General features: G+C 41.0%; 1 protein-coding gene across 2 annotated transcripts in view; it reads left to right on the plus strand.

The window, feature by feature from the left end:
• UNC80 (unc-80 homolog, NALCN channel complex subunit) overlaps positions 1–19,339 on the plus strand; it is a 216,363-nt gene that overhangs the window by 171,785 nt on the left and 25,239 nt on the right. For both annotated transcript variants that reach the window (XM_026492047.4, XM_044381208.3), the window contains 8 exons: positions 424–594; positions 3,623–3,715; positions 5,098–5,133; positions 5,493–5,711; positions 13,884–14,084; positions 16,239–16,362; positions 17,330–17,455; positions 18,700–18,823. In XM_026492047.4, the coding sequence (XP_026347832.3) occupies positions 424–594; positions 3,623–3,715; positions 5,098–5,133; positions 5,493–5,711; positions 13,884–14,084; positions 16,239–16,362; positions 17,330–17,455; positions 18,700–18,823 (1,094 nt within the window). The remainder of the gene's footprint in view (positions 1–423; positions 595–3,622; positions 3,716–5,097; positions 5,134–5,492; positions 5,712–13,883; positions 14,085–16,238; positions 16,363–17,329; positions 17,456–18,699; positions 18,824–19,339) is intronic.

Here is a 19,339-nt window from a genome sequence, read left to right on the forward strand (position 1 = left end):
TTGTCTAAAATTTGTTGCAGCCGAAAAATCACTCTTAGCAAATCTCTGAGTGGCAGCTTTATTGATCACTGTGACTCGTTTCTCTAGATGGAGCGCACAGCTCCACGGATCATTCCACGGTTCTATCCACCAGCTCTATACATGCTCCTTTTCCCCTCCCCCACTAGATCATGTGTTCCTGAAAGGCAAGCAGAACTTCCTCACCTTTTACTGGGTGCGTGATTAATTAGTGAATTAAATAATTAACTGGTGTCGGTCCATCTTTCCAGCAGCGTTACTTACTCTTGACTTGGGTGGGGTGGGAGGGGACTCAGAATCAGTCATCACTCCAGAGGCTGTTCCTTCCTCCACATTCCCAAGTATGACACCGCCAACCAGAGTAGAATGTAAAGTGTGACTTGGTTTCCTTTCTGTTGATTAAAGTCTTCAGATGCTGATGGTCTTGGAAGCTCTAGTCCCCTGCTACCTACAAAAGCTAAAGAGGCAGACGTCACAAGTGGAGACGGTGCCTGCTGCCCGAGAGGAGATCGCTGCCACAGCTGCTCTTGCAACATCCCTGCAGGCCCTTCTGTACAGTGTGGAGGTCCTCACCAGGTAATCCCGTCACAGGAATAGTCATAGCCTCACATGCTATGTGTCTACCAAAAAGAAGAAGTAAAAAATGTGGTGACTAAAAATCTCTAAAACCCTGTCTTTAATTGACACACACCTGCCCAAACTCAGCCCTTTGTGGCTTAAAACTGCAAACAATCCCTGAGTTGTTGGGATAAATAGTGCTAAGTATTCTGAATAATTAACAGTCACCATAGTGATAATAATACCATGACCACATCTGCATGTAGCTGGCTGAGCTTCTGTGGCAGTTTTAACCCAGTGGTGAACGAATCTTTTGTAAAAGGGCCAATGTAGTGAATATGAAAATGTGATCCATATTTTTGTTAGCTTTTATATTATTTTATGAGACATGAAATGTCTGTAATTCCAACTAGGCTGCCTTTTATTATTTTACTGTGCGTAAAGCATTGTGGGTTTTTTTTTTTTTTTTACTGTAATTTCAAAAACTACATAACTACATAAAAAATGTAAATGCTACAATTCACAGATCCTGCGTGGGGCGAGGCTCCGTGGTGCTGGGACAGCGGCTGGGGGATTTGGGAATGGAAAGGTGCACAGACACCAGAGTTCAGCCCTAAACAGAGCACCAAGAAATTAGCCCTGTCGCCAGGGTCTTGGGTGCAGAAGCAGAAGGCATTGAGAGGCTGGACGGGGATGGAGGGGACGGTGGGCAGAGTGAGAGGAGTGTGAAGAAATGGAGACAAGCAGCTATGCAGATGACTGGCTCTTTTTCTCTGTTCCCATCTCAAATTAGCTAGAAGGAGATAGTGTTCCCCGGAGCAAAGGTGGGGAAGCCTTCTTCCTGGGCTGGTGTCTCTCCTCCTCTCTCCCATTTGGCCACATCCTTCGCCTAAATCCTGTCTGTGATTTACTCCCACCAAAAGGCACCAACTTCTCCAGCCCCATCTTGCCCTGTTGATGAGAACTGGCTGAAATCCCTCCATCCAGGAAGGCTTTCTCTAGCATGTGCCAGCAAGTGAGAGAGGGAGGGAGATGGTGATTCCTTAAGTCAGTATATGTTTCCTTTCTAATCATGAGCTTCATTGCCAACCTAGACAAGCAGAGTGTAGCCCAAAAGCCTTTGGTAGACTGCCAGTGTTGAAAGGGCCCCCATATGCACCTGCCTGAAGAGATGGGAAATAGTGAAACTGGGAGCCATGGCAAAACGCCTCTTCCAACGGGACCCAGGCCCAAAGCTTTGATGTTGGTTGCATGAAAGTCCTAGGAGGAAGAACATCCCAAGGAGAAATATCATTTACACTCTTCTTTCTGCGCCTCTCTGGTTAAATCACTAGCCCCTTTCTGCAGTTAGAGGAGAAGAGAGCAATCCATTTTTCCCAAGGGCTGCTTTTGTTATTTTTCCTCAGATTATGCAATCACAGTGCTTTCCTCCTTTCTATTTCCTTTTATCAGGATGGGTCAATTAACTTATCCAAAATTGGCTTATCCAAAATTCCACCAAGAGTGGAATGGATGGAGCACTGACATTTAAAATTCTGTAGCTCTAAATATTCCGGTGTATTTAGTATTCTCTTGGGAGAGGGGAGATCCAGCCTCATTGGTCAGCCAACAATAAAGTTGGCTTTGCTGTTTTTACAAGAAGATAAGAAGAACCCCATTTCACTTCCGTACTCCTAATTTCTTTACTCATGAACAAACGTTAATGTTACACACAGATAAGTATATTACAAACTGTGTTGATGTTAGTTTTCTATTGTTATGTAATGTATTACCAATTTAGAGGCATGAAACCAAACATTTATTATCTCATATTTCCAAAGGCCAGAAGTCTGGGCAGGCTCAGCTGGTTTCTCTGTTCAGGGTCTCACGAGGCTGAAATTAAAATGGCAGTCAAGCTGGGCCTTATATGAAGGCTCTGGGGAAAAAATCCCCTTCCAAGGTCACTTAGGTTTTTGGCAGAATCCAACACCATGCAGCTTTAGGTCGGACGTTCCCTTTCCTTTCTGTCAGCCAGGGGTTACTCTCTACTTTAGAGGGTACCTGCCTCTCTTCTCACATGGCCCCTTCTGTCTTCCAGCCAACAGTGACTCCCTGAGTCCTTCTCATGCTTCAGACCTCTCTGTTCCTAGCAAGAGAAAACTCTGCTTTTTTAAGGGCTGGTGCGATAGAATTAGCCCTACCCAGATAATTTCCCTTTGGCCGTGTAACAGTTCGTAATCACTGGGGTAGTATCGGGGGAGTGCAGGGTCCTGGGGCCATCTTTAAATTCTGCTTTCCACAGCAATGGCACAGGAAGAGAAGGTCTAGTATGACTGTTAAAAGCTTAGTTTGCCAGCCACACCCAGCGTACAGGAAAGGAGCATCATAAGAGCAAGCCTGGAAGAGTTCGTACAAGCACTTGCTTTGAAAAGCTGCATCATCCCTTCCGTTGCTATTCGGGAGGCAAAGATTACCTAGGATTTAAAGTAAACCCTGCAAATATAAAATGAGATGATTCAAATCTATTTCTGAGCATCTAAATTACTGACTTACAATAGCTACTAATGTACTCACTTCTCTGGGTAGTCTTAGGTATAATTTTGCCTGGAAGGATTCTTTCATTCTTTGATAGTTTTTCAGGTGGTTTTTTACAACGTAGGTGGCCAAAATGGTATGTATGTCTTTACCTTTCACTTATTGTCTAGAACGGTTAACTTCCTAGTAATCTACCAAATTGAAAAATGAGCTCTTAGCTCTCCCTGAATCATACAGACTTAGAAGTCTGAGTTCATAAATGTCTGGTTTGAAGTGTCATAGTTTATTACTCAGAACCAAGAAGCAGAAGAACACAAATCATGGTCGCTAGTAGACCCCCCGGGAATCGATGTTCCGTGCCTCTCAGAACAGAGACAGCAAGAGTGTGACAGAAAAGCTCCACTCAACAGTCTCTTTTTAAGACTCTGTGAGTAATTTAAAACTTATGTGCGCTTCCATAACTCGAGGACTTTGTAAATGTTTCCACTTCTGTGCTGTTGTTTTGTTGTGGCGGTTCCTGTCCCCGTTGCAGGCCCATGACAGCCCCGCAAATGAGCAGGTGTGACCAAGGTCATAAGGGAACCACCACAGCCAATCACACCATGTCGTCTGGGGTGAACACCAGGTAATTCACTGGCCTTACTCTTCTGTGGTCTCTCAATTTCATACAACCTGAATCTCAGCCATTGGGAATGAAAGGAATCTTGAAAATAGTCGATATTGAGTGCGAAAGCCTCCAAGGAAAAGAAAGGAAGGTGAGAGTTTAGAGTTACAAGGGTTCTTTTGACACCGTCAGAGAGAATCCAAGCCACATTCGTAAATTGGCATTTGTGTCGGTTCGTTTGCATGAACACGCAAGATGTTCTCTGCCGCCTGGGTGGTCTTTGAACTATTCCAGTGTTGTTTCATTCGCCTCCAAGAAAAAGGCAAATGAAACAATAATAATCAGGGGGTGGTTTCTCATTCCCGTGGCAGTTATACGGGGTCAACTTTCATCTGGACAGATTTTCCACAGGCATTTCATCCAAATTTCGACTTAGGTCCTCAAATGATGCTCTCGCGGTCCTTGAATTAATGTCCCCCCCCACCCCCCACCCCCATTTTGGTACAACTCAGACACTGGCTATATTAGTTAATACTTACATGGCTTCATTCTGGCTGTGTTAACCTCTAAATACCCGAACACACACACACACAAACACACACATACAAAAGTTTAATTAGTTTCCTCCCCCGAGGAAGGTTTAAGAGAGGGCAAATCCCAAATCAGGGAAAAAGTGCTTTTCCCAGGATGGAGTAGTTAGTTAGTAGGGAGATCTTAAGGAGAAACTTCATAATTTTCCATTCTCTCTGCAGCACAGTTTTAATAAGACTATATCATTCTTTATATAAAGTTGATTCCCTGCTCATTGCTTATATTACAAATAAAACAAATACCAAACCCAACTATAAGTTAGCTGATGTGATGGCTAGCTCATGCTTCAATTTCTCATATTAAGAAAAAATAGATATATCGTAAGCAATATTCGGGGGTAGATTCAACTACCAAATGAAAGGTACACAGAAAAAGAGAGTTTCTAAAGTCCTATTATTAATCAGCAATACATCTCCAGAACTGAAAGGGAGTCTGCCTTATTTCTTCCTCTGATCCCCAGAAACAGAGCACGTGGTATTAAAACTGTAACTTAGATTCACTTTACTTTCGGAGTTTTTCAAAAGTCCCCTCATTTGGCTGCATTCCATGACCTCGTATGTGTTTTTATAATATGTATTTCTACAAATTATATACCAATGGGACGGCTTTTATAGCAGCTCTAATTGCAGCCTGTGTGGTAGCCAAGGGAAAGACAAGATTTCAGCGTTAAGAATTAGTCCATGCTGTGTTTGTCAGCTTCTCAAAATGTACAGCTGCAAGGGCTTTTCGTAAGAAACAGTCCTTAAGGAGCCCCGCCCTGGGGCCCCTGTTCTTGCTGTCACCGTCATGCAGACCCTTCTTCTCATTTCCAGGTACCAGGAGCAAGGCGCCAAACTGCACTTTATCAGGTACGATTTCGTACTGATTCTGACAACTTGGAATGATTGCCTTTTGAGCCGGTTGTGGTTCCGTTAGATTTCATTTAATTCATGCATGGCATACTGTTTCGGGGTGAGTCCTCAGGAAGTGGCTCACGGAGAGCCTTTGCAATTTGGGATGGCGATGTCTTCCAGGGTGGTTCACCTTCTTTACCCTTCAGACGAGGTTCTTCTCAGGAATGTAGACGATACAGAATATAAGGAAGCGGACATTTTTCATCAGTGTGATGCTCTCCTCTCGCGGCTGCCACACACACACACACACACACACACACACACACACACGCACGCCTTTTCAGACCCCCGGTTAACCTTTTATAATTCTTCAGGGAAAATCTTCACTTACTGGAGGAAGGGCAAGGCCTTCCCAGAGAGGAACTGGATGAACGAATTGCTCGGGAGGAGTTCAGAAGACCCCGGGAGTCCCTGCTGAATATTTGTACCGAATTTTACAAGCACTGTGGGCCAAGGCTGAAGATCTTGCAAAACCTGGCTGGGGAGCCACGGGTCACCGCCCTGGAGTTGCTGGATGTGAAGTCACACATGAGGTATTGTCTTTGCTTTCCCTGCTTCTGAGTGCGGGCACAGCCTGGGAGGTGTGCTTGGGGGTGGGGATGCCGCGGGACAGGGTCTCTCAGGATAAGAACTTGGGTACTCAGAATGATTTGTTTCTTGCGGCTTGGATGCATATCCTCTAGGGCCATCCAGGAAAATGTATAATAAGTCTATCAAAAAGGACCTCAGGGTAGACAGCGGGAGAATACTCTTAAAGCCCGAAAAGCATAGTCCATATATTTGCTCCTCAATTAAAGAGAGTAAAAGGGAAATTTCATCGCCTAAATTCTTAGAAAAGTAGCCTTCATCCAAGTACTATTTACTGCCCAGATTCTAACTTTTCACTAGAACCCAGTGTTTCCTCTCTATCAGTTTACATGAAAAAAAAATTCACTACCGTTTTCTGCCCCAAGACTTGCTCTGTTCCTACACTACCTGGGGACTCAGTAATGAGGCCTGCAGGTAAGTGAGCTAGTTTTAACTCTGTGCCACACTGTGCTCGGATCTCTTTTACACACATTGTGTGTGATAGCCTTCCAATATTTCAAACAAAAAGTGTCCTGCTGGAAATTCTGATCTGGACAAGGCCAGTCATCGTTTAAAAATTTTGACTGTTGGTGTGCCAGGGAGAGGCTCTAGAATTGCAGGTCTGTGCACTCCTATTTCCTTCTTCCTATGGTGATGTCATATCTCACTTGTTGGCGTAAATCATGACATCTGTGTCTGTGTTCTCAGATTCTTAAAAGAAACATGATTCCAGATCTTCTATTCAGATTTGTAACAATTTGTAAAAGGTTAGAAAAATTCCTTGAAAGGAAAATTCCATGGGTAACAAAATATTCACTTGAAAAGTTTAGTGTACTTATAAAGTTAAAGGGAGAGTTCGGTTCTAGCCATTTTGGAATAGTACTGCTATTTGGCAAAACATGCTGATTCTCTGATTGCCATCAACTTTTTTCTTAAAATTATCCCTTGAAAAATTTAGAAAGTACTAAGTGAGCAAAAATGAGAGTCCATAAATGTAGAAAGAAGACAGACCCTTTCTCCTCTGGGCTAATTTCACATTCTCTGAGGTGTTGGCACACTCCCAGGGCTCCAGAGCTTCGTGTGTGTTCGTGCTCCCACTGCATAGAAATGGGGAAGAGCTTATTTCACATGGAGAATTTCAGCACCTACACTGGGAAAGGGGAGGAAGGTTTGGAGTATTGAGAATCTGTTGCCCTAGCAACTCAGTGCTCCATTCAGTCAGTCTGACTCTCCTCCTTCCCCACTGATGATGGCTAGCGGAACCAAGTAGTCCTGGGAACACAGCAACATCACCTTCCTCGAGTCAGAGTGTCACTACTACCAACTGCCATTCTGGGGGTGTGAAGGGACAAGATTCCAAAAAGATGTCTGAGAGAGAGAGAGAAGATCAGGATCATGGGTTAGAAACTATCCTATAATTTGACCATTTGTAACTATGCTTCTTACGGCATTTGGAGGAAGGGGAGAGTGTCTGGTAAAGAGGTCTGAAGCTCTCTTCTAGAGGCCAAACCCTGTTAAAGGATAAATGAAGTCATATTTCAAATGACTTCACACCAGTGCCCTGGCACTGAGTTAATAGAATTCAACAGATAGTAATGCTAATGAGTATGATCCAAATACTATGCTAGACACTGGGGATGTAAAATAAAGTCCTGGGCCTCCCCATGACCACAGTCTGGCACAAGCAGCACACATAAAAAAGTAACTACAATGCGTTGTTGCAAGTCCAATATATCATGTGTGTGTATCTATGTATTTATCATTTTACAAAATCCTTGAGGCAACTTAGAAAATTAAACAAAGGGGGGCATCTGGGTGGCTCAGGGGGTTAAGTGTCCGACACTTGATTTCAGCTCTGGTCATGATCTCAGGGTCGTGAGCTAGAGCCCTACATCAGGCTCTGCGCTCAGCAGGGAGTCTGCTTCTCTCCCTCTCCTTCTGCCCCTCCCTAGATTCTCTCTTTCAAATAAATAAAATCTTAAAAAAAAAAAAGAAAATTAAAGGGATAGAATATACAAATTAGGAGAGACTGCAGAATTAACAAGGAAATAATTATGTTTATAATAACATTAACAAAGCAAATCTATGTGATTTGATCAGAGTAGATGCTATTCATGACCATAAATTTGATTTTGAGCTTCCAAGTTGTCAAAGCAATGAGGAGGAAATGACCAATTACAAAATCATAGTGTCGATAAGATAAAAACAACTAGTTATTTGATAAAAAATTACTTTCTTAAAATACAAAGAGTAAGAAATGTCTCCTGGCTGGTGTTTTTTAAAAGGAAAGAGTGGCGTGACGAATAACAGCCCCGTGTAGACATAGTGTTAGTTTCACATGGCTGGCTGCCTGTCAGTACTGAAAGTTGGCATAACATCATAATGCAATTCATCAAGAGCAACCTATCTGAAGCCAAGATAATGTCATTCAAAGCACAATTATTTCATTGCCTACTAGAGAATAGGCAGAAGTTTTACTGCCAGGAAATAAACTAAATGACCTCCGTTTTTTTGTTTTTTTTTTTAAAGATTTTATTTATTTATTTGACAGAGATAGAGACAGTCAGCGAGAGAGGGAACACAAGCAGGGGCAGTGGGAGAGGAAGAAGCAGGCTCATAGCAGAGGAGCCTGATGTGGGGCCCGATCCCTTAACACCGGGACCACGCCCTGAGCCGAAGGCAGACGCTTAACCGCTGTGCCACCCAGGCGCCCCTAAATGACCTCCGTTAATGCAGTTTCTCACAACAAGCTTTTGATTTAAAAAACAAACAAACAAACAAACAAACAAAAAAAGGACCTGCCATGATCTCTGGCCAAACAGAGATATTCTATGTTGCTAAGTAAAGATAGACCCATATACTTTGACCTTGCACCAACCAAAAGGTATAATTTAGGTTTTCTTTTATAAACTAAATATACATTTGGATACATGTAAAAGTCAGAACTGTGGGCACATAGGCGGTGTTTAAAGTCATAAGAATGGATAGTATCACTCAAGGAGAGAAGACTGATAAAAACAGGAATGGCATGATAGAAGAGATAGAGGAGATATTTACATGAAGTCTTTGATTCAGGCCAAAGAACCAAGAGGCAGTGCAAGAGGCAATACGTACTGTTGCATTAGCAAAAGATATGGTTGACTGCAAGGATCTCTGATTAGATAGAGGCTCTGCCCTAAGGGACTTTAATGCTTCATTTGCCTAAACCAGAGCGGCCAAAGCAGCAGTATACATATACACCAAGATGATGAGATCTGCAAGTCCAACTCTCTCTCTCTCTCTTTCTCCCTCCCACTCTCCCTTTGTCCTTCTCTTTCCCCATTGCTCCACCTCTCTCCCCTCCCCTCCCTGCCTCTTTCTCTTCAACTCTCCCTCTCAATAGGAAAATCTCTTGTGTTCTCGCTGGGAAATGACCCTAGGAATGTTTTTTTTACCAAGAGATTATCCTTGTGCTCCTACAGCAAAGACTGTATTAAGGGAAATGTTTGTGTTACTCTCAATGCAAATTCATTTTGAGCACCAGTAGGGATTAGTAGTGCATAAAATGACTCAAATTCAGTTCTAAATATTGTTTTTTATGCTTTAAATAGATTGATCGTTTCTCAAGCATTTCTCTATCTTATCTATAAAACAATAAGGGAAAAGAAATATGTGCATGTAGATATGCTCTTATCTGTCATACAAACAACCGAAAAAGTAAAGAATTTTCTTCATGGCACATTTGTAAGAAAGAGATAAACAGAAGAACACACAGGCTGTTTAAAATGATTTAAGACATGAACATTCACACACAATTTCCAGAAGGACAATGTGGATGTTCAGTCTGGAGAGAAGACAATAACTATTTCTTGATAGTGAAGGGTTGCCATGGAGAAGATGGATTGAATTCATGCTTCCCGATGAAGCCTAGGTAGAAGAAACTGAGGGAATTGGGGGACCTAATATGAGGAGAGCTTCTCAGAGTGTAGACCTCCAAGGGTGGAGAGAGCAGTCTTATGCAGTGGGGAATTCTCCGTCCATGGTGCCAGTCAGACGAAGTTATTGTAGAGCCATCTAAGTGTTAGAGAGATGGTGGCTTGGCTGTGATTCCTAAACCAGAGTGCCTGTCAGCATCACCTCAGAGCTCTTAAACTGTAAGTCCTTTCAAGCATTTGTCCTGTCTCTTCTCGAGTAATCAAAGAGAAATTTCTCCTTATTAAAATGTTATAGTTAATACATGAGAAGAGGAACGACACAATATGGCTAGCGTGCTGCGTCTAATGAATTAATGGATCTGCGCAGTGATCACTAGTGGCAGCTAACATCATAAAGGGTGACACATTCCTAAAGAGTAGGGATCACGGGTCTCCTGGTGAAAGTACACGTCACCTGTGAAATATGCTTGCCAGAAAAATCAAAACCTAATCTAATCTAACCCCTAGTGTACCTACCAATTGAATTAAATACGGAAGCAATGGGATACATTAAATGATAGCAAGGAGATTCAATCAGCAAAACTAGAGTGTGGAAAATGCTGCTTGACAAACAGCTAATTTCCACAGGAAATAAATTAAAATTATAAGAACATTGAAAAAAACCAGAAGAGGGGGAACCTACAAATGAAAAGAGACTTAAGAGGAATATCAACCAATTGAAATTTTATGGGGCTTATTTTATTCTGATTTGTTTAAAGAAAAGTTTATGTAAGAATTATGAAATAAGGTGGGAATTTTGAAAACTGACTGGATATCTTTCTCTTTATAGGAATTTTTTTTTTTAAGACTTTATTTATTTATTTGACAAAGACAGCCAGCGAGAGAGGGAACACAAGCAGGGGGAGTGGGAGAGGAAGAAGCAGGCTCCCAGCGGAGGAGCCTGATGTGGGGCTCGATCCCAGAACGCTGGGATCACGCCCGGAGCCGAAGGCAGACGCTTAATGACTGCGCCACCCAGGCACCCCTATAGGAATTATTTTGAACTTGTTAGCTGTCATAATTACATTGTGGTTAATTTTTTTTAAGTCCTTAACCTTAGAGACACATACTGAAGTATATGTACTGATAAAATGATTTGATGCTTGGGATTTACTTCAAAGTAGTTCAGGGTAGTGGGGAGGGGAGTGATTGTGGATATAAATGAAACAGGAGTGGCTATGAGTTGAACATTGTTAAATCTGGGTGATGGCTACATGAGGGGTGCATTATATACTTGCTGCCCTACCTTCGTATATATATGTTCAAATTTTTCAAAATTAAGGTAAAAAATATGCAGATTTCTGGGCCCAACCCTTGGAAATTCATATTCACTAAATCTTGGGTGGGGCCTGAGAAATGATATCTTTTATTTCTACTTCTAGCTGAATTTTTTAAAGTAAGAGGATCCAGTCAGAGGTCCAACATATGGAACCCCCCTGCTTTAGGGCTATTAAGATCTCTTTCAACCTTAAGATTGAGGTTTATACCTTCTGGGCTTTTCCAAGGCAAATTTGCTTGAAAAAAAGAAATAGAAAAGCTTGGGGCGACTGGGTGGCTCAGTCAGGGGAACGTGTAACTCTTGATCTCAGGGTTGTGAGTTCGAGCCCCATGTTCGGTATAGAGGTTACTTAAAAAGAAAGTCTTTAAAACAAGGAAAGAGAAAGTAGAAAAGCTTATTTCTGATATCCCTTTATCTCTAATATCCTCTTCTCCTTTAGTAGCGGTTCTGAAAACCCTTGGCTTATGGTTGCCTCCTGATGGCACAAGTGCAGTTCTAGACAACGTTAGCCTCTCTCTTCCCCCTTTTCCATCAGAATCTCCCTGTCCTGCAGTCTACTTCCATAAGATACTTTGGATGCCTGGCTAGACATATGCTGACTCGAGCCAAAGATTCAAATAATTGATGAGAGTGGTTTACTTACCCTTCTTAAATTTGTTTTTAAAGGAATTTCTAAGACCTTAAAGAGTATCGACATTTCAGCCACTGTGATAAGTGTCTTGGGTATATTTTTTAGAATATGAGATTTTTTTTCTGGAAAAAAAAATCAAGCTCAAATCATACAGCATAGATGCAAGATATTACCATGGATGGATATACATTGCCTCTTAATATCATCTACGCATTCTGCAACTGCTCAATATATTTGGTAGGGAAGCACCATAAAATTTTTAAATGCTTTTTTTTTTAAGATTTTAAAATACACCCACCTTGGGGCTCAAACTCCCAACCCTGAGATCGAGAGTCACATGCTTTTCTGACCAAGCCAGCCAGGCACCCCTAAAATGCTTTCTTCTTAAAGGAACCCCCATGCACTGTTGGTGGGAATGCAAACTGGTGCAGCCACTGTGGAAAACAGTTTGAAGTTTCCTCAAAAAATTAAAAATAGTATTATCCTGTGATCCAGTAATTCCACTACTGGGTATTTATCCAAAGAAAATGACGCTAATTTGAAAAGATAAATGCACCCCTATGTTTATTGCAGTACTATTTACAATAGCCAAGATATGGAAGAAATCCAAGTGTCCATCCATAGATGAATGGATAAAGATGATGTGGTATATATGTAATGGAATATTACTCAGCCATAAAAAAGAATGAAATCTTGCCATTTGCGACAACATGGAAGGATCTAAAGGATATCATGCTAAGTGAAATAAGTCAGAGAAAGACAAATTCCACAAGATTTCACTCATATGTGTAATTTAAGAAACAAAGTGGGGTGCCTAGATGGCTCAGTCAGTTAAGTGTCTGACTTGTGATTTCAGCTCTGGTCATGATCTCAGGGTTGTGAGATCAAGCCACTCATTGGCTCAGTGCTAAGTGGGAAGCCTGCTTAAGATTCTCTCTCTTCCTCTCCCTCTGCCCCTCCATCTCCCACCCCTGCTCACTTGCTCTTTCTCTTTCTCAAAAAAAAAGAAAGAAAAGAAAAGAAAGAAAAGAATGAAAAAGAAACAAAAAAGAGACAAACCAAATAACAGACTCTCAACTATAGAGAACAAACAGATGGTTACCAGAGGGGAGGTGGGCAGGGGGATGGGTGAAATAGGTGAAGGGGATCAAGAGTAAACTTATCATGAGTACTGAGTAATATATAGAATTGCAGAATCACTATATTGTACACCTGAAACTAGTATAACACTGTACAGTAACTATTCTGGAATAAAAGTTAAAGTTAAATAAAATGAAAAATTTGTTTAAAAAATAAATAAAATGCTTTCTCTTTCACATAAAATTAAGTTCAGTTGGCTTTTTAAGACCATGTATGCCATTATATTTGTATTATTTGGAAGTTGATAATCCATGTCTAGCTTTGAAGTTTTTTTCAGTTAACCAACTATTGCATTTACCTGAAACCAGTCCTGTTGGTCAGTTCACCCTCAGAGAATCCTGTACTTAGGACATAGAGCATGGACCTGTGTCTGGTGACAGACCCTGGGCCACACTTGGAGGAACTGCTTTGCCTTTTCAGTCCCTGTGTGGAACTGAGTTAGAAAATTTGAGAGGAGGAGGCAACCCAAACCTAAGCCACCCAGACAAGCCAATTAGGTCAATTAAATAAAAACAAACAAACTCCCTAACTAACAAAAACAGCAGAGCAGGAGGAGCCATGTATAAGACAAAAAGAGAAAAGACTTTGAAGGAGAAAAAGGGCAATGAGTTTGAAGAACTCCTTAGTCTCCAATAAAAACCAATACTACGTTTTATAAAATGCCTTTGACTTTGACTATGGGCAGTGAGGGAGCTAGGAAGCCATGAAGCTTACTTGGACACTTGATATTAGTGATTTTGTTATACATTATATAGATTATATGTGTGTATTTATGTACCTTTTATATGTATGTATGTGGGTATGTATTTGTGCGTATAACAGTATCCTCATGGACATATGCACGCATACATATCCTTAGACATGTTTGGCCTGGACTTAATCTCCTGGGTTTTAGTTTCCTCTTCAGATGCTATCACATTTACCCTCTGGAATAGTCTGTGATTCTCTGTTAAAATGTATGTGGTATCCAGCGTATTGGTACACACAATAAGAGCTGAGGGGTAGAAGGTGGGGGGAACAATGTTTTTAGTTCAGGGAGCTGGTGTGCTGAAAGGAGGGTGAGTAGCATGATGCTGTGTGAGAAAATTGCCATTGGGGCATTCTAAGCTTGTTCTTTAAAAAAATATATATATAGGTTGGCAGAAATTGCACACTCCCTTCTGAAGCTGGCGCCGTACGACACCCAGACGATGGAGAGCCGTGGGCTTCGGCGCTACGTCATGGAGATGCTACCCATTACCGACTGGACAGCCGAGGCAGTGAGGCCAGCGCTTATCCTCATTTTAAAGAGATTGGATAGAATGTTCAACAAAATTCATAAGATGCCTACTTTGAGGTGAGGAGGCCTCCTAGTCAGCTGTTAACATTAAAAGCTTCAAAGTTAGGGTTTATCATCTTTTAAAATGGTGGCACAATCTGGAGTTGAACGAATGACTTGAAAGCGTTCTGTTCGTATATGTGCGTAGCGAACCAGGGATATGAACACATACGTAGCAGGGTCTACATTTTGAAGAAATAATATATTCTTTCAAATTATATGTGTTCATCTCGAAAAATCTGTTCATATCTTAGCTATCATGTTCCTCATCTGACACACATAAGAAATTCAGTGAGTATCCTTCAATTTCTTTTGAAATAAGGCAGGGCATGCCTTATAAATAAAACAACTGAGGAGAAAAGAAAAATTAATTCAAGAAGTACTGGCTTTGACATAGTATTTTAGGTACCAGTTTAGAGAAATGACAAATCTTAACAGTAAGCAGCCATGTAGCAGCTGAAGAAAATCCCAGGATTAATAACAAAGACCTAAATTTCACCATGTCATCTAATTCAGGGTGGTGCAGAAATAACACGATTACCCTTTGATCTCTGTTCAGTAACCTGAAACACCCACTGACGGCCTGCCTATCTAGGCAAGGATGCCTCAGACCCAGACTACCTGGAGATCTGAGTCCAGTCTGGAGACCTATTAGCAAACAGTTCAATCGGTGAAATGTTGATAAGCCTACTAACTCAGAAATTTCCAGTTTGAGTTAATGAGAGCATTTTCTGTCCCTTTAAACTTAACCCAAAACCAATGCAACTCTTGCCCAAGAATTTGTAGCGCTTAGCATTCAATTTGTCAGAACTTTTCCAGGTTTTAGCCTGTGCTCCTGTTCCTTTATGCAGTCACCTGGAGTTGTTGAATTTATTATAAAAAAGAAATTGAAAGATTTCATTCCAGTAATTGATATTTTGTTCCTATATTCTTTTATAACGTGATGACGAATGCCTACACATTGGGTATTTATTTCAGTGGCATGGATATGTCTGTCCTTGCAGCTCACCTACTTTTTTTAGTGGTCCCAATGGAACATTTGTGCCTATTGGCAAATGGCCAGTCTTATCATTCTAATGAGTGTGTGTCAAAGTAAATTCTTTTTCTTAAGTAACTTTGTACATAAAGATGTCAAACGTCTCCATAGGTTGACTCATTTGTCATATAATCAAGCCCAGTTGTAAAGAACGTGATGCTTCCTAAAAGTAGATGGGTCAATTGTAGATAATTTCTTTGGGGTGCATCCTGAGAATTTGAGGTTGCCTTGGATTTAATTTCTTGGGTGATCTCAGTTCCACAAGAGAAATGTTGACTGAAACTGACCTTGTGAGTTACTTGAGAGTCAGGATGTCCATATGGCCTCATTTATGAACAATCTGCATTTGTCATTGTATATATGCCATTTTGGTAGGAAATACAAGCTTAGAAATTGTTTCCAGGATAGTACTAGAAATAGCACTGATATCAGTAAAACCCAGCCTTTATTTGCGAGCCACGGAGATGGCTTTTTTGATACTGAGATAATTACAGACTGGATTGACTTTTATTACAGAAAATCCCATGATCATCTAATTGGATTTAGATTTATACCATTTATGTGACCATAGATAGCCCAAAATAGCCCAAAAAACATCATTTCTTAGGAGGCCAAGAACACTTTTTAAATGAACTATTTTCTTCTAATGTCGTATTTTGGGGAGGAGTTAAACCATATAAATCTGATCAGTTGTATCCTGGTATAAAAGCTGATGAGATCAATTGCAGTCTGATAAATAGATTTTAGAAATGCAGCCTGTGGTCAGATTAGTTCTGTTGGAAGTCAAGGCCCCTAGGATGGGTTTCCTAAAATTGCAGTCTTCTACCCTCTCTCAAAGCTAAAACCAGGGAACTTAAAATGCAACCCATTCATCATCTCTGTTTTTTTTTCAATAGATTTTGTCTCATTAGTCGAGTGGGGCAGGAGTGCCTCTGCTACGTTTTCAGTATCTTCTTCCCTTCCCAGTGTGCTCTGTGCTTTTGGAACAACATGGGTAAACTTCATCCCGTGTGAAGCACTTTGTCTGAGACACCCGTCCTGTCTTAGATGATGTCAGAATCACTGTCTCATTCACTTGTTTCAGACTGACTCCAGAAGGGAGCCACGCTGCTAATGGCTCCTATATTGTATTCCAGGCGACAGGTTGAGTGGGAGCCTGCCAGCAATTTGATTGAAGGGGTTTGTTTGACACTTCAGAGGCAGCCAATCATATCCTTCCTGCCTCACCTTAGGTCACTGATCAATGTCTGTGTCAATCTGGTGAGTACCCAAGTGGCAATCTTATGAAACTTGGCAAAATGTCACTCTGCTATTGATTTCTCTGACTTGAAGATTTACAGGTCAACCACTTTGTGCCCCTCTACCCATGAAAACAAATGGCTCAGGTGACACTGAAAATAGTGAGGTACATTTCAAGGTGGTGCGTGGGGAGATGAGGGGCCCATCCCTACACAGATGGGATTTTGGTGTGCTGCTTCCCACGTGCTACTTTGACAATTTGCCTCTTCAAGTTGCGCTGAGAGTTGAGGGCTGCCAGTTGGAGAGTGGGGTGGCGGAGACCGCACAATTGGCTAGAAGTTGAGGTCGTCTGGGGTGGGGGAGTTTAAAATACAAAGAGAACTTTTTTTTTTCTTTTTAAGTGCAAAATGACACTATGAGTTGGCCAGTCTAGGATTTATGGGAAGAAAAAAAATTTTTTTCTTATCATTGATGTAATATCTAGAGTCTGGTCCCAACAAGGTTTTGTACAATGTAGAAATCATGTGAGAGCATTTCATTGAGTAGGATCTGCTGCTTAACTAGTTGAGCAATAACTGTCTAGCTGGAATGCCTAGTGCACATAGCTATGCCATCCTCATTGTTGTCAGTACTGGCTCCATCAAAGACTTGTGGACTGCATTCCTTTGAATCCACCAGTAAGTATGTCCAATCTCCTGATTAGAATAGTTTTTGGTTCATCTCTCATTATGTACATAGTTAGCTATAAACAACATTCTACAAAACCTTGGCCGAATCCCGTGTCACGTTCGATCGGACTCCAGACATTACATGCCTTCCGAGGAAGGCGCCAAGAACAGATTGAAAGTAACATGCCCAACCTTCAAATTATTATTATTATCATTATTATTTTACTATCATCACTATGATTATTGAATGAGACTCCCTTACTACGGTCGCATGAAATTGCAATAGTCAAGGCTGGTCATGTGCTCTGTTTGTATTTCAGGTGATGGGAGTGGTAGGACCTTCCAGTGTTGCTGATGGATTACCCCTTCTTCATCTCAGCCCTTATCTCTCACCACCTCTGCCCTTCAGCACAGCTGTTGTCCGGCTTGTAGCATTGCAGATACAGGTGTGACTGCCTTACCTGTTTGTCACGCTCATTAAGTTGCTGGTTGAGGCACCAGATCCTGGTGTTCTCTTTTCTTTTTCTGCAAAGGCTGGGCAAAATCTGTGAAACAAAAGAGTAAACAGCTCCAAACTTTTTCAGGTTTGGAGCTTCAGTCCTGAGCTTGGCCCTAAGTTGTGCTTCTGTAATTCTTCTCGAGATCTCAAAAATAGCAGAGTCGTGTAGTCCCGCCACAACCTCAGGAACCACTGAAGTCATTTCAAATGTGTGCAAGACCTTAGGAAAATAATGGTTCACAGATAATCAGCTCACAATTGTTAATTAAAAGACACGGTAATATTCAAAGTCTGGTTTTAAATTATTTGCAGAAAGAATTGCAATATAAAATTCTTTCAGATGTTACCACTAGGCTTTGAATATCCTAATTTAATGATTGTGGGTTGAATATTGTGGTTGGTTTGTTTTTTTTTTTTTTTACTTGTTTTTTTTTTTTAATTCTCCCAGTTATTTCTTAAAATTAAAATAATTATTCCCAAGGCAAAAAGTGCAAAATGCCAATTCCCCTGCCTCTTTCTGTGTGTCACCTAATTTTAGAGTTGTAGATCATCAGAAAGCTCTGTGACTGTTGGGAAATATACAACTGATGTCAATGGATACAATCATCCATTATCTGACAACTAAGCTTGATGGTCTGTCATCCAGAAAATGGGTGATGGTAGACAAGAAATTAAACAAGAGCTTTGGCTACCGTGCAGGAGGGAAACAATGATCCCTAAAGCGATCCATGTTTATAACCTGTGTACAGAGATCATTTCTTTCTTTCTATATTACCTATTTCTTTCTGGTTTGGAGAAGGCCTTATGCCAAGGTCAGAGAACTTTTAAATAACTCCCAAATGGAACAGGTGGCAGGTTCTCATTTTCTTCTTTCTCTTTATCTCTAAAATATTTATTGGTGGACACATGGAGCAAATGAATGGGGATGTGCAGTTGTTTTTGTACCAGACCAATTACAATTTTGCATTTAATATTCAAGATGTTACTATTCTTTTAGGTATAGAACTCTCAGTTATGGCAAGCAAATGGTAAAGTATCAGTTTTGAGTGCATCTCGTACGCTACGCAATTGAACTCATAGTTTCCAGGAGCAGCCAACAGGGAGTCACCGTCTCCATCGTGCTGTGTAAAACAAACATACTGAATGGGTGTGGGGGTCAATTAATCTTTTTCTTCTATTATTGCTGCACAGGCTTTAAAAGAAGATTTTCCTTTAAGCCATGTGATCTCCCCATTCACCAATCAAGAGCGAAGGGAGGGGATGCTTTTAAATCTACTCATCCCATTTGTGCTCACAGTAGGATCTGGAAGCAAAGGTCTGATTAATTTAAAGGAAATTTATGATTGTTGTGTTTTCTTAAGTGTCAGGCTGTTATTTCTTATTCCTTTTCCCATGAAGGCCATCACTGAAGTCGATCCGAATGATTTAAACAGGGTTATCTTAGGAAATAGAATTTTTTCTTTCGTTTCAGTTTAGCTTCCCTGGGTCAAGAGTTTCTCTGCTCACCTCTTAGAAGACACCTCCTTCAGTACAGCAAAAATTGGGAGACCATTGTTTCCATTAAAAAAAATGGTATTAACTGAAATACAGTGTGGTGTGAATTGACAAATGAATAGACTTTATAATTTACTGCCGTTCAGGTTAGACTAAACCCTGCCACTGCTGTTACATTTCAATCTATTTTCATTACTCTTCCTTCTTGGGGGACTTTTTTTTTTTTTAGGAAAAGCTTATCTCAAATGTAAAGATAATACGTTATGAGTATTTGAGCAGAAAAGAGAAAGGAGATTGAAATGGTAAGCAGAGATTTGGCTAAGCACACAAGCCTTTG

The sequence above is a fragment of the Ursus arctos genome, unplaced genomic scaffold (assembly GCF_023065955.2).
Source record: "Ursus arctos isolate Adak ecotype North America unplaced genomic scaffold, UrsArc2.0 scaffold_1, whole genome shotgun sequence".
Taxonomy (NCBI): Eukaryota; Metazoa; Chordata; class Mammalia; order Carnivora; family Ursidae; genus Ursus; species Ursus arctos.